Source organism: Vespula vulgaris, chromosome 6 (genome assembly GCF_905475345.1).
Source record: "Vespula vulgaris chromosome 6, iyVesVulg1.1, whole genome shotgun sequence".
Taxonomy (NCBI): Eukaryota; Metazoa; Arthropoda; class Insecta; order Hymenoptera; family Vespidae; genus Vespula; species Vespula vulgaris.
The window spans coordinates 6,556,316-6,581,260 of NC_066591.1; the positions used below are offsets into that span (position 1 = coordinate 6,556,316).

At 32.5% G+C, this 24,945-nt stretch overlaps 4 protein-coding genes and 1 non-coding gene across 7 annotated transcripts; 2 read left to right on the plus strand and 3 right to left on the minus strand.

Annotated features, from left to right (window-relative positions):
• Nucleotides 1-319: 319 nt before the first annotated feature.
• Nucleotides 320-6,443, minus strand: LOC127064810 (importin-5). Its single transcript, XM_050996379.1, has 9 exons — nt 6,288-6,443; nt 5,098-5,247; nt 4,474-4,700; nt 4,302-4,398; nt 3,497-4,062; nt 3,056-3,164; nt 1,003-2,750; nt 693-912; nt 320-601 (listed from the first exon to the last, which is right to left on the minus strand). Exons 1-9 carry the CDS (start codon nt 6,366-6,368, stop codon nt 506-508), a joined length of 3,294 nt encoding a protein of 1,097 aa, XP_050852336.1. The 5' UTR covers nt 6,369-6,443; the 3' UTR covers nt 320-505.
• LOC127064916 (small Cajal body-specific RNA 8) lies at nt 4,148-4,277 on the minus strand. Its single transcript, XR_007781870.1, has one exon. It is a non-coding gene; the product is annotated as a small Cajal body-specific RNA 8 (non-coding RNA).
• A 400-nt stretch (nt 6,444-6,843) lies between the features above and the next one.
• LOC127064889 (ubiquinol-cytochrome-c reductase complex assembly factor 2) lies at nt 6,844-7,830 on the plus strand. Its single transcript, XM_050996533.1, has 3 exons — nt 6,844-7,055; nt 7,309-7,589; nt 7,721-7,830. Exons 1-3 carry the CDS (start codon nt 6,985-6,987, stop codon nt 7,744-7,746), a joined length of 378 nt encoding a protein of 125 aa, XP_050852490.1. The 5' UTR covers nt 6,844-6,984; the 3' UTR covers nt 7,747-7,830.
• Nucleotides 7,588-9,394, plus strand: LOC127064888 (probable methyltransferase-like protein 15 homolog). Its single transcript, XM_050996531.1, has one exon. The coding sequence runs from the start codon at nt 7,596-7,598 to the stop codon at nt 8,766-8,768; it is 1,173 nt and encodes a 390-aa protein (XP_050852488.1). The 5' UTR covers nt 7,588-7,595; the 3' UTR covers nt 8,769-9,394.
• Nucleotides 8,782-16,351, minus strand: LOC127064887 (C-1-tetrahydrofolate synthase, cytoplasmic). Of its 3 annotated transcripts, none has more exons than XM_050996528.1 (13): nt 16,294-16,351; nt 14,017-14,088; nt 13,154-13,489; nt 12,283-12,375; nt 12,070-12,211; nt 11,843-11,954; nt 11,031-11,596; nt 10,650-10,953; nt 10,347-10,564; nt 9,798-10,261; nt 9,427-9,679; nt 9,131-9,316; nt 8,782-9,052 (listed from the first exon to the last, which is right to left on the minus strand). In XM_050996528.1, exons 1-13 carry the CDS (start codon nt 16,317-16,319, stop codon nt 8,963-8,965), a joined length of 2,862 nt encoding a protein of 953 aa, XP_050852485.1. In that variant the 5' UTR covers nt 16,320-16,351; the 3' UTR covers nt 8,782-8,962. The 3 variants fall into 3 exon arrangements, with proteins under 3 accessions (XP_050852485.1, XP_050852486.1, XP_050852487.1); XM_050996529.1 differs by lacking the exon at nt 16,294-16,351 and adding an exon at nt 15,931-15,962; XM_050996530.1 differs by lacking the exon at nt 16,294-16,351 and adding an exon at nt 14,177-14,296.
• Nucleotides 16,352-24,945: the final 8,594 nt, after the last annotated feature.

The window sequence follows — 24,945 nt, forward strand, 5'->3', positions numbered from 1 at the left end:
AAAAGATTAGCAAAAGAAGATCCTGTGTATATACATCAGATTAATATCGTTATACAATTATCATGGAAGAGTATTATTAGAAAATTTTTTTTCAAATTCGTCAATGCAAGTTCTTTCATAGTTGTGACCTTTACATTAGTATATTACACGTATATTAATATACTGCATCGGTCAGCAGTGAATAAAATTATCGACTTAACGATTTGATTTTGCAACAATCCCGAATACTAAAATTAATGTCGTTAAAGAATTTGATGATGCTGAAATATACAATCAACAATAAGTAGATTACTAATAATACGTTAAACAGTTAATATACCTGTCTGTTTGTTGATAATTAGGCTGGAGCGAAAATCCCATAGGTACAATCTAGCTACCTAAAATCTCGGTAATTTTCCCATAATAAGGGTACCTTAACGCGAGTATGGTGTTTTTTTTTTTTTTATTATTATTTTTTGTTTTCTTTACACTAAAGTGTTAGAAATTTAACGACGAAAGCAGGGGGCTAATTGGTAGTCTGTGCACTGAGTGCCTCACTCAATGCCTGTTGTTGATCTGTCGTTAAAGCATTTATACATGCTTGAAACATAGATTCGTTGTTCTGAAACAATATTACAATGATGATTATTCTATCTATCTATTTATTTAAAGTAAATAGATTTTATGTTATTAACATCAATGTTATTTTGTACTTGAATTTGTCTAACGATACTAAGAATCCTGGCCATAACCGGATTGTCTGTAGGCACAGCATCTCTGTAAAGGGCTTCAGCAAAGAAACTTATTAATCTAGGTAGATTTGCATTATTTGGTCCTAAAACTACTAAGTGATTCGCTTCGATTAAATCACATAAATATCCATAAACATGAGGAGCTTCATCTTCGTCCTCTACAACCGGCAGCCAAGACAGCCTATAAAACGTAGTAATAAAGATTATTATAGCAATTGAAATTTTGTATTGGTTTTAATGTCTTTTTTTATTCATATAAAATGATATTTACCAGTGTGGAAGAATCTCATCTACGTTGATAGCTTTGTTATTATATTTAAGAATTTTTGTTACTGCTGATATAGCATTTTCTGTAGGATTAACATTTTCCGGTGATCTAGATTCTGGATCATTGATAACTTCCATTAACCTTGGTAATGCTTCTGCACATGCTTGAGCAAATGCTTCTCCTCCAAACTGTCCTAAAACTCCACAACCATATGCCGCCGCTTGTCTAACTTCAGCAGATTTATCTGACACATATTGGATCATTGGTCGTAAAAAGAATTCTTGATATTTCGCACAATCAGGACCTCCAAATTCTATTACATCATCAAAAACACACAAAGCCCATTGATGATCTGACCAAGATCTATCAGGGTTTAATAATTTTACGAAGTGTCCACAAATTTGATCAAAGAATGGAAAAAATGATGATTTGTGTGTAGTAAAAAGAGCGTGTAAAATATCTGCAATTTTACTCAGAGTGTATATGTCTTCGTTATCTTCATCCTCAAGTTGTTCTTCGACTACTTCATCGTAATCTTCATCTTTTCGTTTTTCTAATCGAGCTACTGCTCTATCAAAGTGTTCGTTGAGTAATTTGTCCAAAATACGTAAAAGTTCTGCCATAGGTTGAGCACCTAAGCAACCAGCTCCCAACGTTTCTATACATTTGGCCAGAGAATATAACAATTCTAACAATACTTCAGATTCTGGTTCTGTGTCTATAGCTTTTAATAAATCAGGACAGATATAAGCCCACATTCCTTCTAAATATTGTGGTCCTTTGATTTTTGCACAATCAAGAAGACATGGTAAACTTGATGCAGCTGCGGTACGTACACCATCGTGAAAATAGAATTTTAACATAGGAACCATAAGTCGCACTACCTCTTCGGCATAATCCGCGAAACCTTCTTTTAATTGACGCGCATAACAAACTAACATTTCACATGCAGATGCTTTGTCTTCTAGACCAGCAGTTTTAATACCGAAATTTTGTTGTTCTCCGAGAGAAACAAACTGCCAATCAAGATCTCCTTCTATACCTTGCATATCTTCATTGTCTAATAATGCAACTTCTGGTTTCATTGCCGCAGTACGTAGGACAGGACCCATTACTAAAGGCAAGTATTGTTCAAACTGTTTTCCAAGAATTTTGCAAATACGAACCCAAGCAGAAATTAAGTAACTTGTTTGAGGATCGTCATCAGGAAGATCTTCCGAATGTGTTTTTAATAACATGTCCATCACTTCATTGGCGTCGGCAATAAATTTTTCTGGGCCAACAGCTACACCTATGAGACTGACACATTCAATCGTCTTTCCTCTTAGCATTTTGTGTTCTGGTAGAGTCGCATTTTGAATTATATATTTTAGACAAGGCATTAATCTGTCATAATAAGTGACAAATTGCTCTTCACACGTATCGGCAACAGAAGCAATAGTTGTAACAACTTGTTCCAAAACAAGTTTAGTACCCTTCTCTACTAATTCTTGAAATTTAGCAGTGAGTATCGATTCAAGTTTTGCCATAATACCATCAAGGTATGGAGTTAGTATATGTTTTGGACAATCCTCGCTAAAATTTACCAATGCAGCTCCTGCATGAGCCTGTACCCTAGGATTTGCATTATCATCCAATACCATAAGTAATCCAGGTATAACTTTATCATGAAATTTCTTTTCAAACGTAGGAGCAAAGTCTGTTGACATTTGTCCTACTGCATTACAAGCTGCATATCTAACACGAGGATGCTAAAAGAAAAGCAATAGAAATTGTACAATGAAAATAATACAAAATATAACTTTTATCATATTTTTGTATGTTTCAACACTATGACTATCTTTGTTTCAAAATAATCAGCTCTCAGAAACTTCAAAGTCAAGATTATGAAATTCATGTTGCTAAAACAGTGACATGAATACATATATTAACTTTTCCATTATTCTGCCAAGAATGTTATAACATTATTTTCAAAATTTTGATGATGCAGTTCATTCCATTCATGGCCTTTTATTTTCTACGATAACTCAGAATATTCTAAACTAAAACAACTTACAGGGTCTTGTAAGTATTGTATAACACCTTCCATAATTTGTGGCAATATAGCTTCCATTTGTTTGTGACACCCTTCACCAACAGCAGATATAGCCATGAGAGCTGCATGTCTAAATACAAAATTTCTTTTGTTAGTAATTTAATAATCAATAATTTAATAAATGTAATAAAATAAAAGTGTTTGTTCCAATGCTATGATGGTAATTTTTTATTAACATCAACTCTCTTAAAAGGAACATGCAATGAGAATCTCCGAATTCTATCTATCAAAACGATAGGATAGAAATAAGAGTTATCTCATTGATTACTTTGCCACAGATGTAACGCGATTACTTATATTAAATATATAATCGCTGACTATTCTGTGGCCTTTTTTTAGAGAAGAAAATAATATCAATTATTTTTCAGATATTTAAATAAATTTTATACATTGCTATTTTACCTATATTTCCAGTCAGTATTACTCAACATTGAAGGGATATTTTGCACTATCTGTGGTAGCATGGTTTTACCACCTAAACCACATGCTAATCTGTCTAAAGCACTTTCAGCTACTACGTTATTACTGTCATTATCTTCTTCTATAATTTCATCAGAGAAACTCCATTTTTCATCCTCTTCCAAGTCTGTCATCATTTTTAAAACCAAAGGTACTAATGCTGCAATGTATTTTCCACCAACTTTACGAACCATTGCTGGTGCAGTTTCTGCAAGTGTTACTAAAACTTCGAGAGCTAATTGCCTCCAAGAATCTTCCATTTCTTCGTTCGAAAAAATTTTCATACACATTTCCATGATATTTTCTAACTGATGTCTTAAAAATTTTGGCGTAGATTCAGCTAAATCGATCAGTACTTTTAATAAAGCATCATCAACTTGTTTCTCTACAGATTGAGCAGTTACTTGCACAACTACAGGTAAAAGTTCAGAAAAATGTTTTTGTATGTTTTCTTCTTTATCATGTAAAGTTATAAAAGCTCCTATTGCTCTTACTGCTTGGAATCTAACCTGTATAATCGAAAAATATATTTCATTTAGTGATGACTACAAAATTTTCTTTTAATTAATAAAAATGTAAGGAATTCACACATATATATGTATGCCCCGTATCTGTCTGCAAATTAAAACTTTACAAGCTACAGTCATCAGAAGGCAGATTTTTTTTAGGAAGATTTTGTGACGAGAAATTCTAAACTTCTGGTATCTCGTGTATCAATCTTCCAAATTTGTATAAACTAATTATTTACCTCATAATTTGTGGTATCCATGACTGACTGTTGTAACATTTGCTTAATAAGATTAAGGTAATTTGCTTGCTGATTTCCAAAAACCCCAGGGACGGATCTATTATACATATTTTCATTTATTTCGATTTTTCAATCTTTAAATTCAATTTGAAATTTAAAGCAATGAACTTACGTGAACATTCGTAATGCACTTTCCTTTAATGCTGGTAAAGGACTATTTGCACATTGAAATAGGAACTGAAGAAATTCTGGCCATTGATTGTTTCCATCTTCATCTATTAAATTACGAGCAACTTCAGCTGCAACTTCGCATATTTTACGGCGAATTGTTTCTGTTTGTTCATTTTGAACATATAACAAAATTTGCTCTTTCAACTGTACTTGTGCTTCTGGAGGAATCTGAATGAAATTTAATGTTAAAATTTTTATATAAAAATACACAATGTATTAACGATTTTTTTTAAATTGAAGACAAAAACTATTACACACACAGAAAACCAATGAGACAAAGAAAATAACTTAAAATTTTGTTAAATTATAGATTATAAAGTAAAATAAAATCTTTATTAAGAAAGTTAACTTAAGATAACTATAGATAATATATTTATCATTGGCAATACTTGTTGGCACTAACTTCAAACATAATATATAGTTTGCTTGAAACTATTTTAGTTTGCTTCTTTGATATTATTTGATCAACTAAATTTTTATGTGCTTATGATTTAAAAAAAAAAAATTGTAGATATGTAAAAAACAATTATATAACATAATATGCAGATATTCTTATGACTATTACCTTAGAGTAAAAGTCCATAAATTCAGAAGAAAAAAGTCGGCGCAGTAGCACTGCAGCCATGGCACGCATCTCTTCTGCAAGGGCAGCATTGCAAATGGATGTCAAAAGAAATGTCACCTTAGTTTCCACTGGAAGATTGTTATATGCTTCCTAAAATTAATTTATAAACAATTTAATTTTGGTTATATATTTTGACAATGTACAATCTTAGTGCAATATATAATTTTACATTAATTATAATAAAAAATGAATTATATCTAATGAAATAAGTTTCCAAATTAAGAATATAAAAGATTATAAAAAAATAATATAATTGTATTAAATAATACAGTTATAATATTTTTATAATGTAATATAGATTTTTTTTATTCAATGTATAGTTTCAATAAAATAAAGATTACAGACTTAAAATAAAGATCGTTCGCCTTTAAAGGATAAGGATCGATTGTCGGATCGCACGTGATTGAATTTGGAAATAGAAAAAGGAATGAAATGAATTATGCTAGCGTATACGCATGTGTATAAATCTAATCCAATCAAATCTATGGGGGGGTGTGTAAAAGAAAAAATAAATATTAAATTGGACGTATGTAGATTCGATTCGATTTAATTTTTCGTACGAATAATTTTTAAATACCGGAACTGGAAATAAGAGTGCATGTGGGAGGGAACGCACGTTGGATGAACGATTACAACGAAAACTCCATGCCGCTTGGTATGCTATATTTTTATCCACGTCATTAATCATTTACATTTAGGAAAATATATGTATATATATAATTTGATCTTTCGAAGTATCCTTTGATTATTTCTGTCATAATCATATTAAATTATATTTAAAGGTGAATAAATGGATTTTACGAAGCACGCAATGCCGCGCGCGACACCATTTTGGATTTTTATTAGCTTATTCCAAACACTTGTTAGCATTCATCCGAGAAGCTGGCGATTCTTATTGATATAAATTTAGACATGACATTGTTAGGTGTAAATGCAATATCGAATTAAGATTTAAGAAAGGTAGACACTAAAAATGTGATAGCGATTTGAGAAATCATTCATGCTAAGCTCTGACATGTTGGCAACGTGCTCAAGGGGTAATCAGTGAATCATCATCAAAATCCGTACATTTTTCGTCTTGAAAATATGTTTGTTATATGCGTAAAAAAAATTGGATATAATATACATACTTCCGCTTGCGTTCGGGCATCGTTATCCGCGCTGAGAAGTGTGTTTAAAAGCTGTTGAAATTGTTCCAGGTCTGCCGCCATTGTCGCCGAACGAGTGAACACCACGCACGCTTACATGACTTGATCGTCGTTTGAAAGTGCCAAATCAACTGTTAGAAATGTCCCTTCTTTTTACCAACATTAGAAAATTTAGAATCCATAGTGTCTTGAGAGATATACGATTGATTTTTCACCGATATCAATTGTGTCATTCATTTTTTTTTTATACATGGAAGTATAAGATTTCCAATGATAATTTTATATTAATTTATAATCATTTATGAAAATATATAATGTTAGTGAGTTGAAAATGTGACTACACGTTCAAAATTTTTTTTTACAAGATTGGTACTATTGAGTACTTTAATATCGAGTAAGATCACTAGTTACATCATCTGTGATTGGAAAGTTCCTGTTATTGTATTCTAATGTACCAGTTATAAGTAAAAGATAAAACGTAAATAGTAACAATTGGTCGATCAATGTACACAATATGATATTTTGAAAAAAAGTGAGTTTTTACCAATCGCTTAAACGGCATCCAAATATATTACTCAATTATATTGGTTGAATTTTAACTTTGTAACCTATAAGTAATAATATATACATACAAAAGAAAGCATGAATTATTGAGAATTCCTATCACGCAAATTAAAACATGGCTGGTAACTATAGGAATTTTATGAAATTGTTAGAATCTTGGCCATTAGATAAGTCAAAACCTGGCAGGTAATTTTATATGTATTAGAAATCTTTTATTTACATATATATACGTATGTGTATATTATATACATATTAATAAGAAAAATATAATTTACATATATTTAATAAATCAAATCATTTGATTTATATAGGTACTGATAGGTTAGATATAATAGGTTAGATATAATATTAAAATTACAATTATCATGCAAATAAGTTTTATATTTCTTGAATTTTATTGTTACATGTGATATAAATGTTGTTCATATTTTTTATTCAGAGATTTAAGTCAACATATTCGTGACCAAGTGAAACTTACCTTCTCAAAAGGTGATATTACTACTCCAGTAGATCAAGAACAATGTGATCGATATTATGCAAGTTTGAAAAGGATAACTTCAAATCATTATGGACAAATATATAAACGTAATCTTACAAGTACTGCAAGTGGCTTAACAGCAGAGCAATGTAATATTGCACTAAGCCCTGAAATGAAAGAATATTTGGAAGAAGAAAATAAATTTTTTCTTAAGAAGCTTATAAGCAGCATACAGAATTTCCGTAAGGATGCTTAAATTTAAAGTTAATTTATTATATTTACGAGCTTTTCGTAGCAACAAACTATATCATGAAACAAAAATACAGTTATATCGTGTAGCAAAAATTAATACACAATATGTAACGAACAAAAGATATTTCAGTCAACAACAGGATATAGAAGAACAAGATGTAATTAAAAAGAGTAATGGACACATACCTGCAATGACAAAAGAAGTTTTACAATATTTACAACCATCTCCAGGTAAAATATATGTAGATATGACTTTTGGTGCTGGAGGACATACTACTGAAATTTTAAAATCAGCACCCAATGTAACAATTTTTACATTAGATAGAGACCCAGTAGCATATAATATTGCACAAGATTTATCAAAGAACTATCCTGGACAAGTGATTCCTTTGTTAGGAAGATTTTCAGATTTATCATCATTACTTAGCGAACATAAAGTTGAAAAGAATAGTATTGATGGCTTCTTGTTTGATTTTGGATGTTCATCAATGCAATTTGACAATGCAGAAAGAGGTTTTTCTTTGTCAAAAAACGGACCATTAGATATGAGAATGGATGGTTGTAGATGTCCTGAAAATCCAACTGCTGCTGATGTAATAGAAAGAGCAGATGAGATAGATTTGTATCATATACTGAAAATTTATGGACAAGAAAAGAAGGCTAGAAAGATAGCACATGCGCTTATTGAAGCAAGATACATGTATAAAAAATTGGAAACAACAAAAGAATTGGCACAGCTTGTTGAATCTGTATTTGATAATGAAATTAGAAAAGATCGATTAGGTAGATTTTCACATTGTGCAACAAAAACGTTTCAAGCTCTTAGAATTTTTGTAAATAATGAATTGAATGAAATCAATTATGGCATGGTGCTTGCACAAAATTACTTAAAAATTGGTGGTTGTTTGATAACAATATCCTTCCATTCATTGGAAGATACTGTTGTTAAAAGACACATGACAGGAAATATAACAGATAGTATGGCAAATGCTATGCCATTAAAATATTTAAATTATGATAAAAGTTTTTGTATTGACGAATTAAATGATATAGTCAGATCACCATGGATAATGATGCATAAGCATGTATTAACACCATCATCCGAAGAAATTAATAAAAATCCTAGAGTCAGATCAGCAAAATTTAGAGCTATTACTAAAGTTAAATAAATTACTCACAAAATTACGAAATATTGTTTTTCTATTTAAATTACTAATATGATCTTATTAGTTATTTATAAGATAATATTTTATATAGAATATACAGTATATATATGGAATATACATATAGTACATGGAGTACGAAAAATATAAATAGAAAAAGTTATTGCTATATGACTATAATATGAAAAATGAATTTATATTTAAAATAATCCTTCTATCTCATTCGTTTCACTATTCCAATCCATATCATAAATACTTGGCCTAGTAGAAAGACCTGGCATCATCATGATCTGCAATTTTTAAAAATGTTCGCGAAATAAATTTTTAAGTTTAATTAAAATTTTTCAATTTATAGTTGAAAGTCTTACCTCTCCAACAGATGCTACGACAAATTTAGCACCAACGGCTACAAATATGTCATTGATATCAAGTTTGAAACCTGTTGGGGCACCTTTGATAGATGGATCTCCTGTTAGGGAGTTAGATGTTTTTGCCATACATATAGGATACTTATCGTAACCTAATGTGTTATATACTTTAATTTTTTCTTTTACCTAAGATTCGAAAAATAAGTAAAAATGTATTATTGCTGTGTATGTGTTAGTACTTCAAATATATAATTCTGTAGAATATTCCAAATATTTCTTCATTTAAATTTACTCACTTTGTTTGCTAGAATAACTTCTCCAGCACCATACATTTCTTTAGCAATGACACTTATTTTCTCCTCAATACTAAGATCTAGATCATACAATGGCTTGAAGTTACTTGGTTTTTTTGTTGCAGCAATAACTGCATCTGCTAAAGCTGTTGCACCTCGTCCACCATCAGCCCAGTGAGTGCAAACCACTGTATCTGCTGCACCACTGTCCAATGCTACTTCTTTGATAAGTTGTAGTTCAGCTTCTGTATCGGTACTAGTAAAATAATAAATATTTATTTTTATTGCAATAGGAAAAACGTATTCTCGCGATTTATTTTAGAAAAAATTTATTATGAATTTCAGATATACTTAATGCAAAATGAAATACTTACGTGTATGAATTTATAGCTACAACAACGGGTACTCCAAATTTCAGACCATTGCTAATATGCTTCTGAAGATTTGGAAGACCTTTTCTAACAAGTTCGACATTTTCTTCAATGTATTCTTTTTTTAGAGTTGCACCTGGAGTTACTACTGGACCACCACCATGCATTTTCAAGGCTCTTACGGTTGTAACAAGAACAACAGCATTCGGCACGAGTCCAGATGTTCTACACTTAATGTCAAAGAACTTTTCCATGCCTATATCAGAACCAAATCCAGCTTCTGTCACTACAATACCATTTGGTCCCACTAGTTTTAATGCAATAGTATCTGCTATTATCGAGGAACAACCGTGTGCGATATTAGCGAATGGACCAGCATGAACCATTACAGGTGTACCTTCCAAAGATTGCATTAGCGTTGGTTCAATCGCATCTTTCAGAAGAATAGCCATAGCACCAGTCATGCCCTATTAAATTGATAACAGTAGGTAAAGAATAAATGCAAATAGATCAAAATATCTCAACTTCTAATATCGTGAACTAAATACGAACAAAATCTTCAGCAGTTAAAGGCTCGCCGCTCTTACTGAATCCAACTACTATATTGCCCAATCTTTGTTTCAAGTCTTCGACGTTCGCAGCTAAAGCAAGTATCGCCATTATCTCAGAAGAAACAGAAATTTTGAAAGAAGTCTCCCTTGTCTTATTCTTTTCGGTCGAACTTTGACCAATAGTTATTTTACGTAGGAAACGATCATTTATATCAACCACTGCAAAAAAAGATAAGTTTTAATGAAAGTGTACTCGTTCAACTAACGTTAAAGTAATTAATTTTATTTTTCTTATTGCATATACCTCTTGTCCATGTAATATTATGTGGATCGATGTCCAATCGTGCGAACTTGCGTTGTTCTTCTTCCGTCAAGGAATTTGGATCGGTTTTTGTGATCCCAAGTTTTTGCAAACGCTTTAATTGAATTTTGGAGAATTTTCGAACACCTTTGATTGTAGGTACTAATCTGTCGTAAAGAGCCTTGTCATTTTGAGTGGATTCATGAAAGTATCGAGCATCGATTTGAGCTGCTAAAAGATTATTTGCCGCGGATATAGCGTGAATGTCTCCGGTTAAGTGAAGATTGAATTCTTCCATAGGAATTACCTAGAAAGGAAAAAATAAGAACATATTTCATTATAACAATAAGACTTCAAATTTTATAATTTTATTTTTGAACATACTTGCGCATATCCACCACCAGCAGCTCCTCCTTTAACTCCGAAAGTAGGACCTTGGCTAGGCTGTCTTAACGTAACAAAAGAATTTGTTCCTTTATGCGCTGAGAGAGCTTGCACTAATCCAAGAGCCGTCGTACTTTTACCTTCACCGAGAGGTGTTGGCGTAATACCAGCGACGACCACGAATTTTCCATTCTGCTGATTCTTCAGTCTCTTTAGGACACTTAAACTTATTTTACCCTTATTGTCTCCATAAGGACTTAGTTCATTTGGTAACAGACCGATTTCTTCAGCCAAGTTAACAATAGGTTTATATGTCTGACTTCTAGAAATAGCTATATCACTTGGAACTGGTTTCTCTGGATTAATCTTCAAAATCCTTAGTTTCCAATCGACATTAAGAAGATTTTCAGCTGCTTTTTTGGCCGACGTTACTGTATTTTTCATCAGCATGGCTACCGTCATAGGACCAACACCACCAGGAACCGGCGTAATGTATGAAGCTACTTTTGAAGCTTCCTCGTAAGCGACGTCGCCTACTAAACGCTCACCGGTTTTTTTTCCAGAATCTGGAAAACATGTTAGATGTATTATTCAATTTAACGTGAGAATATAATCGTTCTTATCATATGCGTTAATTGAATTTGAAGAGATTTTTATCGAACAGTATCTCGAAAATAACGACTTGAACAGACACATTACAAGACAAAAATTTTACTTTATTACTATATTTTTATCGATATTATCGATTTAAGGTATTTTTCAATTCTAAATTAAGTATATAGGCAATTGAGAACTTTTTCCCTTTATCTTACCCGGAATAGAATTGATGCCACAATCGATTACGACAGCGCCTGATTTTATCCAACTCCCTTTGACGAATTCAGGCTTACCGATAGCCACGATCAAGATATCGGCTTGAGAGACCTCAAAAATTAATTAAATTGAGAAATAAAGCAATTTTTTATTATTTGTAATTTACATTTATCTTCATATCGTTTCGAATAAATTCATTTTCAAACTTCTTGCTCGAAAAACTTACTATTTCTGGAAGATTTTTCGTTTTTGAATGACATATCGTTACTGTCGCATTATGCCATTTTAATAATTCAGCTGCTGGTGTACCTACAATTTTACTTCTACCCAAAACTACGGCTTGAGCACCGACGATTGGTACACCGCTCCTACAATATAATATTGAGTTTAAAAACGTTAAAGCAGTTTTATACGATTTGTTTTATACATTTTCAATTACTTTTTAATGAGCTCGATACAGCCATTAGGTGTGCATGGTACAAATCCTGACATATCGCCGATTGTAACTCTTCCTTCGTTAATCGTGTTGAGACTGAAAAAAATGTTTCATAATAAGTACACACACGCACACACACATTTATATATCTATATATATTTTATTTCTACGTGTGTTATATTATATACATATGTACATATGTATATTTTATAATTTTTCAAAATTATTATTGTGTGAAACTGCTTAATGTTTTAAATCACCGGAAATACGAGATAAAAATGTCTATTCTAAATTTCATGATTAAGATTAAGATTTGTAGATTATTTCGGTGATTCTTCCAATTGTATTTAATATCGTATATACGATCGATATTTTTGTTATTATGAGAGAATGTGTAAGATCATAGATCTGTAAAAAATATTATGTTTTTTTCGCGAGATTTTTTATTCTTTTTATCTCATATTTTGCGTCATTTCATGTCAAAGAGCATGCCGATTGTAAGGACTTTTATATTTTATATAAAAGCACTGTTTTCAGTGAGTTTCGTAAAACATATTTGTTGCAAACTCATGATATCAAAAAAATTTTATCTATAGCTGTGCGATAACGAAATATTTATTGTTCGTAAAAGTAACGATAATGACGTATTGTTTTTGCGTCAAATAATGATATTGATTCTAAATTCTGATAATTACATTTTGAGAAGAATGAAAGTAGCAAATTATTAATATTCCATTAAATTTAATAATCATAGATTTTTAAATCAAATGGATCGATGAAACTTCTATTTTTTAGAAGTCGATAAACTTATATTTTTTAAATTGCTTAGCTTATATTAAAAAATAAAAATTTTAAAATAAAAATATTAATTTACCCATCAACATCTTTAGAAGGAGACACTGTATTTGTGATTAAATGAGAATTAATTTCATTAACGGTGTCGAGCGGCATTTGAACAATGATACCGTGAGTGTTAGGATCATTGTTCAATTTGTTCACTACGTTGATCAATTCAGTTTCCGTTATGGTGTTCGGAAGTTTAACGTGCTGTACGTTTATGCCAATGTCGGTAGCTGCTTTGATTTTCATTCGTATATAAACGTTAGAATCTTGTCTACCGCCGACTTGGACAATAGCCAAACCAGGTGTAAAGTCTGGTAGCTTTGTTTTTAAATTTGTTACATCTTGCGCCAAGGATGCACGAATTTCTCTGTAAGGAAAAGCTTCTATGAGAATTATTTGTTGAATTTATTATTTCATATTTAAAATGTACATTATCAATCATAATTCATTATATATAATAAACATATATATTATGTGTTCATGTGAGATTTTTGAAATAATTACAGATGATGGTATTCGAAATGATTTTGAATGTGGTAAGAGCGATCCCATTTCGTTTTTTTCCCGCCTTTGTAGGAACCATAACCTTAAATTTTACTCGCGAAGGAAATAACTCGTAAGACAGGTTAGTCCATGTTTTTCATAACTAATCTTAATTATTTTGACCTTGAGCGAGTGTACAAATAACAACATTTCATAATTTTAGATCAAATTAGCCAATTGTTAATGAAATAAATAAATTAATTATCGTTATATATCCTATCGTTATGCATATATTAAGACACATGTTGAATACGAAATAGAACATACAGATATGCTACTCGTTCGAAAGATGTATGTCAATACATCTAATTAATAAAAAATAAGTACAAATGGATAATATTTATAACTTACTTTGCCAATTGTGTACCGGAGAGTACAATTCCTCGGACGTCCTCGCACGTGGACATGACTCGTTTAAAAAAACTGCAAAATTCAACGACAATGAAAACTTTAAAACTTTTCGTCTTCGTTTCTTCGATTAGCACGATTTCATTCGTCGAGAGATACTTGCAATAATACTTGATTTCTTATTATGCACGCCAGTTATAAAGTTGTGTGTGCACGTATACACATATAACGCTTGGCGAGTGAATGTATAGAATGAACGCCGTTAGTGTCGACAACCGGCTTTTAGAAGCAGTCTCTGCGTAAATGAATGTATATATATAGGGTGATCCATTTAAGACATTATATTATATTTTTTACATGGTATATTAAACGTTATTATAGACTTTATAATCTTTAATATAGATATTCTTTAAATAATTTCAAGAGTTTCTTTAAAAATATATAACTAATAATTATATTAAAAGTTTACTTTGTATTTTAAAATATTCAAAAATGGATCATCCTGTAGCCATTTATCAATACATCATTATATATGTATATATTTTTTCTGATATAAGGTATCTGTTTCTTTAATCACATATTTAAATATCATATAGCTTGTAGGTGATTGGCAGATAAGTTATATTTTCTTCTGTAATTTTAAGACGTTTAAGCAATTCTATATGTTTGCAAAGATTTACACCATGAATTTTTACACCAGGTCACATTTTTTTTCGATTTTAATATTCATTCAAAAGATAAAGATTTTTTACACGAATTTATTGATTCCGATTTTTGGAATATATTATTTTTTTTGTCAAAAAATAGATAATTTTCACACAAGTAAAAATTTGCTTTGGAAATCGGAAACGATAATCTCGTATAAAAAAATGTTTATTTTCCAAAGGAGTCATTGATCATCAAAATTAAATAAAAATTGCGTCTATAAGAATTCATGGCATAAACTTTGTTTTTCTTTCAATTTATGAAGCCGCAGTGGCGCTACTTCACATTCGTGTTAAAAGAGTTGAAGCTTCTTCTCCCACTACGCACCTACGCGACGTGGATATCTGTGCCTTATATAGTCGATCATTCAGAGATTCCAAAAAAAAGACGTCGACATGCTTCATAGCTCTCTGATATAGCGTAAATAAATATATATACTACATGAAGGGATTCTCTTGCTATGCGTTTGCAAGCGTTTACGCCATGAATTCTCATGGTTGTATTTTTTGTTCGATTTTGGTAATCAAAAACTCATTCGAAAAATAAAGGTTTTTTTTTTTGAAGACAATTATTTAAAAAGAAAATAATTTTTAAAAGTAATTTTTACCCAAGTAAAAGCCTATTTTGAAAATCAAAAACTATGATCTCTTGTAAAAAATCTTTATTTTCCAATTCAGTTATTGTTTATCAAAATCGAATAAAAATAGCGACTACAGGAATTTATGGCGTAAACTCTTGCAACATGCTGCATGGATTTTATGTAGATATGTTTGTATCGTTTCGCTATCCCGTATCGAAAAAATAATGCATATAACTTTTAATTTTAACTTATCACGTTACTTTGAAGAAAACAAATAAGCTATAGGTTGCTAAGTAATTATTCTTATAATGAATAGATTTAATTAAACACATATCATTGATTATTATCAATTAGTGATAATTATAATTTAGAATAACGTAATATTTATTATCGCGTGTCTATCTGTTAGTGATTTGTTTTCTTGTTATTTTAAATATATCAGTAGTTTCTTTTAAATAATATTATTATCAGTTTATTATTATAATGAATTGCAAATACAAAAAAGTTATGCATATAAAGTCAGTCGAGTATGGAAGAACATAAACGTCTATCTAGAAATCGCACGTTCTGTTTTTCTTACGGAATACGTATTGACTTCGTACTAGCTGTTCTATAAAAATTGACAATCATACATTGTCTGATGTCCCATTGTTAATTCAGTTCTTCAATTCACCCGCGCCGACAGCATGAGAGGTATAATGTTCCTATACGAGCAAACACACCGACACAATGAATCGAGAGAAGAGACAGGTTTCTCCTAACATGCTTTTAATTCATTTTTTTCCGTATTCGTCACTGAAATTACAAATGTCTCGGTGCAATATTGGTTAAACAATTTTAATTTTCTGCATTATCCTGACATATTCCGAGATTTGATTATTGAAAGTGACTATATCTCAATCGATGAAACGGTAACAATAATATGTTTATATAAATATATAAAATAGTCGATGTTTCTTTCTAACGAAATATTAACTATAGAATAATAGTCTTACTTAAAAGCTCGGAGCGTCCTGATCATAGAATCGTTTATCGTGACACTATTATGAGAACTGTTAGCTTACAGAACTAACATGCATATTCAGGAAGGGTTTAGGAATCCATAATTATCGAGAATAATCAACTCATTTATGGGCCATTTAAGTTGCGTAACCGTTAGCGATAAACTTTAGTATTTATCGTGACCTTTGTCCATTACAAGACTTAAGTCTACGTATTTGATGATACAAGTTTTATATTTTTATTTTTACACGTTTATAGATTCGATTTGTAAATATACTGATCGAAAAAAATGATTAATAATTAATGCGTTTAATAGTTAATTAAAATTTTTTAATTTTAATTTTTAATATCAATTTCGAGCTAAATTATTCTTCGAATTATTGAAACTTAACTATAGATAATTATAACTCATTTGACGATCCCACAAGTTTCAAATACTCTTAGTAACTTCATCAAGCATTCTGCAAAAGCGATTTGGCTTTTTGCTATGTTGTATCCTTGAATATTTCAATAGATCAAAGTGAGTATTACTTCTCATTTCGTATTTACTTCCCTATAGTAAATACTGAAGACGGCAAAAACAAAGATTATATTAGGTAGAATTTGCTTTGATGTTTCTAATAGTTTTAATCGAATTATTCAATTCAGAAAGTTTAGTCAAGAAGATATAATGACAAGATATAATGACATAAGAAAAATAAATTATTAGAATCATTGATATTAAATGAGAATTTACTTTAATTGTAAGCAGATAGAATTATCAAGTTAATTTTCAATGTTAATAGATAAATAGGTAATATCAACAACTCGTGTTTTTTAAATGATCAACAACGTATTTCTCTTGATATCGCAAGGCCCACTCGTTGATCGTTCTAAGATTAGTAAGATTAACCAAGATTCTCTTTCCGGCTCGTTCTCTCGGCTAGCTGTTAAACGGTGAGACGCTAGTCCGACAAAGGAGTTGCGTTTCGTGGTCGCATTCGTGATACTCCCCTTGTAACGTTACTGAGGGCCAACCGAAAGCAAGCTCATCCCCTGGGACAAGTTTATGCTCTCCTGCGAACCTACGTACTTCCACCGGTTCTCTCCTTATCCCTCTTGCCCATCGACTTTAATTACGTCTTATCTTCCTGGCTTTCCTGGACTCACCGCTGATTCCGAATTCCGATTGTCTCTCTGCCGAATTGTAAATTTTCTCCCGAAGAACTCACTTTTATTCTCTTCGATTTAACACACGTTATGACCCTCTTGAAGGCCGTAGCAAGAATCTTCAATTCGATGGAATTCACAGAACAGTTAATGACAAATATTTGCTTACTTTAGACCCCTTCGATCTTATAACTTACTACTCAAGTAAATGAATGTTTCTCGAACGTTCGTTTGGCTGTTTGTTAAGATTAATTGATTTTAAACTTATATCTGAGAATTATTCCAAGATGTTGGGTTTAATGTTTTTGAAATTGTCGTTTCGATGCCAATTTGAGCATTAATTATTTTCTCTTAGCTATTCGAATCTTGGTAAATTTTATCAAATTCGAGCGATTCTTTATCAAGTAATTCTGTCTCGTTTTGTTTTGTTTTATCATTTATTAAAATTTTAATTTTAGGATAAACAAGAACAGCGTGAAATTTTAGGTTTCTTTTTTTTTTCTATCTTTCAATTTCAATCTCGACTTATGAGAACGGCCTGAGGCAATCTTAGGTAGAATCGATATTAGCACGAGTTGCCTCCACCATCATATACTCCCACCCTAAACCATCCCGTCCCTCTTTCGTAGTTCCCTCGATTGGCCACCCCTTTGGTATATTCCCGAACGTCTTTCGATGGCGTTCTTCTCTTTTATCGTTTTAGTTTGTTCCGAATTATTCATCCTATGTTAGGTCCACGAAAACCGTTGAAAAACTGAGATACTCTTCTTATGGATGACACGTGTGTTTCTGGCATCACGAGTTTACCGGTTCGCTACTTATAAGGGTGGAGAAAGCAGGATCGTTTAAGCAAGACTGGTTCTATTGGATGCATAACTGTCGTTATAATAATTGAGAATCCAAACCGGAATTTCTCGCTTATATTGATATTGGGATGAAGAAGAAGGAGATGAAGAAGGAATGAAAATTTTGAGAGAACACCAAAGTTGAATACTTCATTATTGAAATACTCTATACATTTCAGTCTATTTCATTTAACTAGGAAGACAGCTTCGATTCCCAAGTTTCTAGGAACTTTGTAGATTCTAAACGTCAGGCTTATTATTTCCATGGCGATATTCTCTCTCTCTTTCTCCCACTCTCTCTCGCTCTCTCTCTCTCTCTCTCTCTCTCTCTCTCCTTTCTCTTTCTCTTTCTCTATTCATTCTCCTTCTCTCCATCTTAGCTTCGAGCGCCGTTTCGAGCCCTCTATCCACCGTTTCTCCTTTCAGCTTGCTTTTGCAACTAATATAGCCTTCGCGTTCGAGACCCGAACGAAAACGATGGAGGTTGGGAATGGAGCTAGAGGGGTGGTTGCTCTGAAAAGGGAGGCGAGTTCGTAGCTTCGTCGCAACGAAAGTACCTACGGATTCCAACTTGTGCGGATAGTTATGCTTAAGGGTTCTGCGGAGAAACTAGCCTTGGGGTGACCGAGGCCGCGAATCATCAGTAGAAGGAGAAGTAAAGCGAGAAAGGAGTGCGTACAAGCGAAGGAGAGGATTTGCTTCGAAGAGTAGGACAGATGCTATGGAAAGGCAAAAGGTTGCTCTATCTCCGCGAGGAACGCAACTTAAACCGCAAATTCCTTTACGGGGTTTCAGTAATGCGGTGCATATCCACACTTGGCTTTGCCAGGAGCCAACTCGATTTCGTTAATAGAACTCGCATTTAACTTTGCACCGATTTCCTTCGAGGTACTTCGAGGATGGAAGGAAGGTGTACCGTTCCAATTCTCTAGTCCTGTCTCGTCTTCGTTGGTCCCTTTGAGAATCTTCCTAAAGTTACTCGAGTCAAGGGTTGACTCTCGTTTCTTGACTTCTCGCTCGATCTTTTAATCTTATTGGACTTCGTAATTGTAAACGGTAAAGATAGTATTTGATAGTATTTGATAGTTATTTGATGAATTTAATAATTTTTCTTTTTTTTCTTTGATGTTTATATTTTACGTCAATATATTACGTATTTGAAATTGATCAGACACACACACACACACACACATACATACATACATATATATATATATATATATATATATATATATATATATGGGTGTGTGTGTACTGTCTTATTAGTTTCTCATATCGGTCGACGATTCTGTTTTCAATCAAGTTTCCTTAGAGCGGACTAATCGAAATTAATATCCACTTGGCACTCCCTACCATCTAGGCGATATCTCGAAGAGGGCAGAAGATTGGATATACGTCGGTAATAAATAGACGATTGAACGTACCGTCCGCGCATCAGACTGCGGAAGGGATATGAAATTAATACAAGTCCAAAGTGTCTAGGCCTATCCTGTAAGGCGCGCTTCAATATATATCTCGATAGTAAGGTATTTCTGGCATCCTTAGGTTCCTCGAGCGGAAGGACCCTTCGACGCGAATATCAAGGAAATTAGGGACAGCACGTGGTACGTCTGAATTATAGACGCTTCACCGAATTATTATGCCTTGATCATCGGGATTTCACGATTCGATATAATAGAACTGAAGGTCGTGATATCTTTTAATGTTCGGGTCAAGCTAGTTCTCTAAAATTATTTAAGATCTTTAATTTTCAAAACGTTTTAGACGTGTGTTCGTCATTTGGCAGATTAATAGGAATGATTTTATTATTTCTACTATGACAATATATAATTAAGTAAATGAATAGATAAAAAATTAATTTTATTTTGTCAAGGATCCAAGATAGATTATTTAAATTGAAATTTCAGTCATTTTTGTTTACAGATTCATGAAAATATTCATGTAAAATGTTTGGGATAATGAAAATATATTTTCGCGACATGTTTTCCTGCGTTATAGTCGTTACTTTTCTCAACGCGAGAAAGTTTGTTGAATCAACGAGATTGAAAATACATCAACTGTTCGTACCGAAACGGACGACCGCGGAAGCTTATAGGGGAACAACTTTGGATTAGAAGTTCGAAATTGGATTGACATTATCATCTCGACGCGAGGTACTCGCGGTGATTGGATACATAAAATCAATGTCTTTGTAATGCGTAAACTTTGCGAGTGCGAGGTGAAGGATAGCGTTGAAAAATGAAGGAAGTTTTTTATCGAAATTTCTTTTCCATCGATCACGATACTTTATATATTGTGTGACAGTAATTTTCAATTACGGTTGTGTCGATATGACGCTAAAATTTCCTTTTGCTTATATGATAGATTATTATAACTGTCTTTAGAATATCGTAGACACTGTTTTATAAAATTTAAAGCACAAGTATTGCAATTGAACTATATTCAAATATTGAGTATATTAGATCTATTTATATGTATATTCATTTATTTAATTTTTATATTAAGAATATAGTGAACGGTAAGAAATCAGAAAACGTATAAAGAAATTCAACTTTCGTGAAGCAATTGCTTGCTACGATAGTAGAGAGTGTTTCGGTCAATAGTTGAGAGTTCGGAGAGTACCCTAACTCTGTTCGGGGTAGGAACAAGAAAGATAACTTCGTAGAGAGGGTAAGACGTGCCTTACAGAGGGTTGATTGGGTGTCCGCGGACCATCTCTGCTCCATACAGCATCACGTTTAACCCCCCGCTTCTCCGCGATGAAAGCGTTTCCCTTGTACTTCTCCTCAAAAATATGGCCGCGCCTACACTGATCTAAGGGGATTCGAATCCTTCACCCTAACGATCCATAGATTCAATGGAAGGGGAAAGTTGTAGGGATCTTAACTGCCGAAGATGGCAGGAAATCTTTCCAAGTTAGATTTGTGTATTTGCATAGTCTTATTTGTGCAGTCTGTTCGACGAATTGACGAGAAGATATTTATTTAAGGGATTAATAAATTATAAAAAAGAATGACACGTAGAAAACATAAGATCGTTAATATCAAAAATGACGGATATATGTTAAGAGATTGTAAATTTATAAAATTTTTTAAATTATCTACATCTACATTAATTCATATAATTGAATATTTGATTAAATCTACTGTCAACGTTATCCTTTCTTATTTGTTAATCATAACATGATTATATTTTTCGATAATTAATTTCATTATATCAATTTATAATACTTCGAGTATACAAATTTTTAGTAATTCGTATTCAGTTAAGGCAATATTAAGAAATGTATTTATGAAATTGTATGTTAACAAGCAAAGATTACTTTGCAAGGGATGATAAGAGAGAAGAGATAATCGCGGTCAATTTGAAAAAATAGGCTCACATACTATTTTTATACGATTTCATGTTTTATCATGTTTTATGTAGTACTATATAAAACTGACGTAGGTCAATCAACTCGATTAGATATAACGAGTTGTAATCTAGTGGCTGTCTAGAATCTATTTATTGATTACTCAAACGTACCATTGAAAAATGGGTTCAATTTGAAAAAGTTTAATTCCATTTTACAATTTAAGGAATCTTGATATAACTATTTAAAGCATCGAGATTTCTTATAGTGAAACAATGGTATTCCCTCTCTCTGATTTTCATCTTAGATAACATCTGTATATCGAGGGTGCAGTAGATGATAGAGGAGAGGGTGCAGGAAAGGGTTCTGCAGGCCATTTGCAACCCCCACGGAACTGAGTAAACCAGACATAGAGTCTCGAGACTCCTATCATCTTAACAGCCATATTGAATTATGGTTATTACGACGGCCCGTCCTTACGATATTTCGTGTCCTTTGAAATACCGGGAAATTGGCCGATCGCGAGTTACGCTTTTTCAATATAAACTCGAACTCGCTCGAAGGTTAAAGCTCTTTCACAGATGAGTAAGAATATTTTGTTTTGTAACTTTAAAATGACTTTCAGATGTTATGTTATGTTATAAAGTCTAACGTTTCAATGCTTTGATATTATCGTTTCTTTTTTATGAGTTGAACGCTTCGAATGTTCTTAGTATATTATTTACAAATACTTTACTATCTCACGTAATTATAATAAGAATGCGTAAAACTCGAGCAAAGACACGCAAGCATCATTTTCTTAAAGTAGTCGAAGGAAGAAGGTCAGAGGTAAAGGATCGAGAGGTTTCCTCTCAATCACGACTCTTCGAGATTCTCACGGGAACGATCGCTCGAGTAGGGAGATAGCGCGATGCAGAATCTCACGGTATATCGGCTGCATCCCTTCTCTTTCAACCCCTACCTACTATACTCACCGTTTCCTGCGCTTCTCTCTACGAACCAGCGAATAACCTTAGTTACTTTGCTCGACTGTTAGGTTCCTGAAGCCAGAGCTGAGGCTGAAGTAGGAAACTCTCCGTTCCTAGGAGAGTCCTAGGTAATCACCGAACTTCGTCGCTCCCCCAGGAACGGGCTACCCCATCGACGTTCGTCTCTCACCCCTCTTTGCAACAGGAGCCGATATAACTTTGTTCCTGGGGGTGCAGTACTGCTTCACGAGGCTGGCCCTCGGTCCTACGGTCATCTCGCTCGCTCACTCACTCTAAGGATGATGACGACGATGGCGAATCTTCTCAACGAGTCTCCATGCACGTTCTTATAACGTGTGTTTTTGAGAAAACTAGAAAAGACTAATTATTTTTTATTTTCTATAGGAATATTCTTATTATATTTAATTCTCTCTTATTATAAGTAATGTATAGGATAATTAATTTATGAGTCTACTGTAGGAAAAATCGGATATACGATTAGAAGTTCGATTAGTTGCTATGTTTCTTCTTAGTACGAAGTTTTGTACATGATTAAAATATTTTCAACCCTTTTGAGCAGAAACGAATGATGATAACACGGTCGAGAACTTCTCTCTTATCGTAGAAATTCGAAGCAAAGCGGGTCGATGAACAATAAGGTCGACGGATAGATCCACCTATCTTAACAATGGTGGCTTATTATCTTGAACAAAAGCGCCTTTCTGCTTACCCTCAAGGGGGTGGTCCAAGGAACCCCAGGAAAGACGCGAACACCGTAAGCCTACTAATGGATTCCTTCAGCAGCAGCTGTCGTCTTAAGATTGACCGACTTCAAACGGATTAATCTCGACCTCCGTGACACTCGACTTTCTATAAATTAGGGATCCGAATTCAACAAAACTTTCACGCCAATGAATGTTGACCTAACGACTTCTCTCGTTCTTGTTGTTTGTTTTTATACGGAGGATGCTTTTCCGAACTGTTGTTTACTTTTGACTTTATATTTTTAAGACATTGAAAACAAAATTTTGCTTTAAGTTTATCAGTGAATGTAAGAACGTAAGCTTTAATAATCTTTGTTATCTATATCCTGAAAAAGTGTGATTATTTATTCAATCAAGTGTAAATTTAATTAACAAAAATCTGTGAGATAAACACTGATAATGGAGGGATTTTAAAGTTAGAAAAAATGAAAAAATGAGTGAACGATTGATCGAAAACCAATGGAGTTAACGAAAATGTCCAGCCATCTTCTACGAGATGGCGTAGGTTACCATTTTGTGTGCATCTCCGATAAATTATTGATTCTGACCAGTGTCCAGTTTACTAGAGCCACCTACGCATCCTTAGAGTAAGTTTGAACAAGAGCATTCCAAGAAAGCAAGAAATTGATCGGTAATATAGTTTCTTCTATAATGATAATTATTCATTGTTTATTCTTGTTTTTATTTAATTAATTATCAGTTCCAATAGATTTTGTTAGAAATTGATAGAATTATTAACATTATTTCGATTGATCGTTTTTGTTTTATTATCGATTATTAATAGAGAATTAAACAAAACAAAGATTACTTTTTTCATTAAAGGTTTAAAATATTTATTAAGTTTTTACTCGAGAATTTATTCTTAACATTTTTTTTCTTCTCAGATAATGTAAAATCGATTATGTTTATCATCACTGATCGATTTTATGTCACTCACTTTCTTCGTCGTAGATATGATGTTCACTGATCGCTGAAATACTTTTCTCTTTTTTTTATTTCGTATTAAGATATACAATACGATATCTAAGCTAAGATTTTCGTTAAACCAGTCGACACCCTATTTCGACGTTAAGAGGCGGTCTAATATAGCACTGGACAAACTGGTCAGTGAGACTGAATCGCAGCATCGAGATGGACCAGTCATGGACAATGATGAATCAACCGGTCGTGAGGTGAAAAAAAAAACGCAAAAGCGCGATGTAAAGACTGGAAATCAGTGAGAGATGACCAACCGGTCTGGCAGATGTTGGTCCATCTGCGTGTACGATTCGACCAGTTAGGAAAGATCATCAGGGATGAGTTCTTTCTTAATAAAATTTTCTTTTGTTAATACGTATAACACATAAATGGTGATATCGATCGTGAAATAATATAAAGCATATTTAAAAATCTAGAGCGTGAATAAATGAATACACGAAATAGGTATATTTAAGTAGAAAACAGATTTTTATTCGTAGTTGTTTTTTTTTTTTTATAGATGAAATTTGTTATATATGGATTAGTAAATCATAATGCTAATCAAAATATCGTTTCAGAATCCCCTTACATTTATCATTTATCATAATTT

Bases quoted from the DNA above. Each gene is read 5' to 3' on its own strand.
- LOC127064810 (XM_050996379.1), bottom strand. From the start codon at position 6,368: ATGGCGGCAGACCTGGAACAATTTCAACAGCTTTTAAACACACTTCTC. The intron at 5,248-6,287 runs GTATGTATATTA...AATTAATTTTAG, and splicing joins ATGCCCGAACGCAAGCGGAA to GAAGCATATAACAATCTTCC. The intron at 602-692 runs GTACAAAATAAC...ATATTGTTTCAG, and splicing joins GTATCGTTAGACAAATTCAA to AACAACGAATCTATGTTTCA.
- LOC127064889 (XM_050996533.1), top strand. From the start codon at position 6,985: ATGGCTGGTAACTATAGGAATTTTATGAAATTGTTAGAATCTTGGCCA. The intron at 7,056-7,308 runs GTAATTTTATAT...TTTTTTATTCAG, and splicing joins GATAAGTCAAAACCTGGCAG to AGATTTAAGTCAACATATTC. The intron at 7,590-7,720 runs GTAAGGATGCTT...AACGAACAAAAG, and splicing joins AAGCAGCATACAGAATTTCC to ATATTTCAGTCAACAACAGG.
- LOC127064888 (XM_050996531.1), top strand. From the start codon at position 7,596: ATGCTTAAATTTAAAGTTAATTTATTATATTTACGAGCTTTTCGTAGC.
- LOC127064887 (XM_050996528.1), bottom strand. From the start codon at position 16,319: ATGATCAGGACGCTCCGAGCTTTTAA. The intron at 11,597-11,842 runs GTAAGATAAAGG...CATGTTTTCCAG, and splicing joins TGGCATCAATTCTATTCCGG to ATTCTGGAAAAAAAACCGGT. The intron at 10,565-10,649 runs GTATATGCAATA...CTTTTTTTGCAG, and splicing joins TAATATTACATGGACAAGAG to TGGTTGATATAAATGATCGT.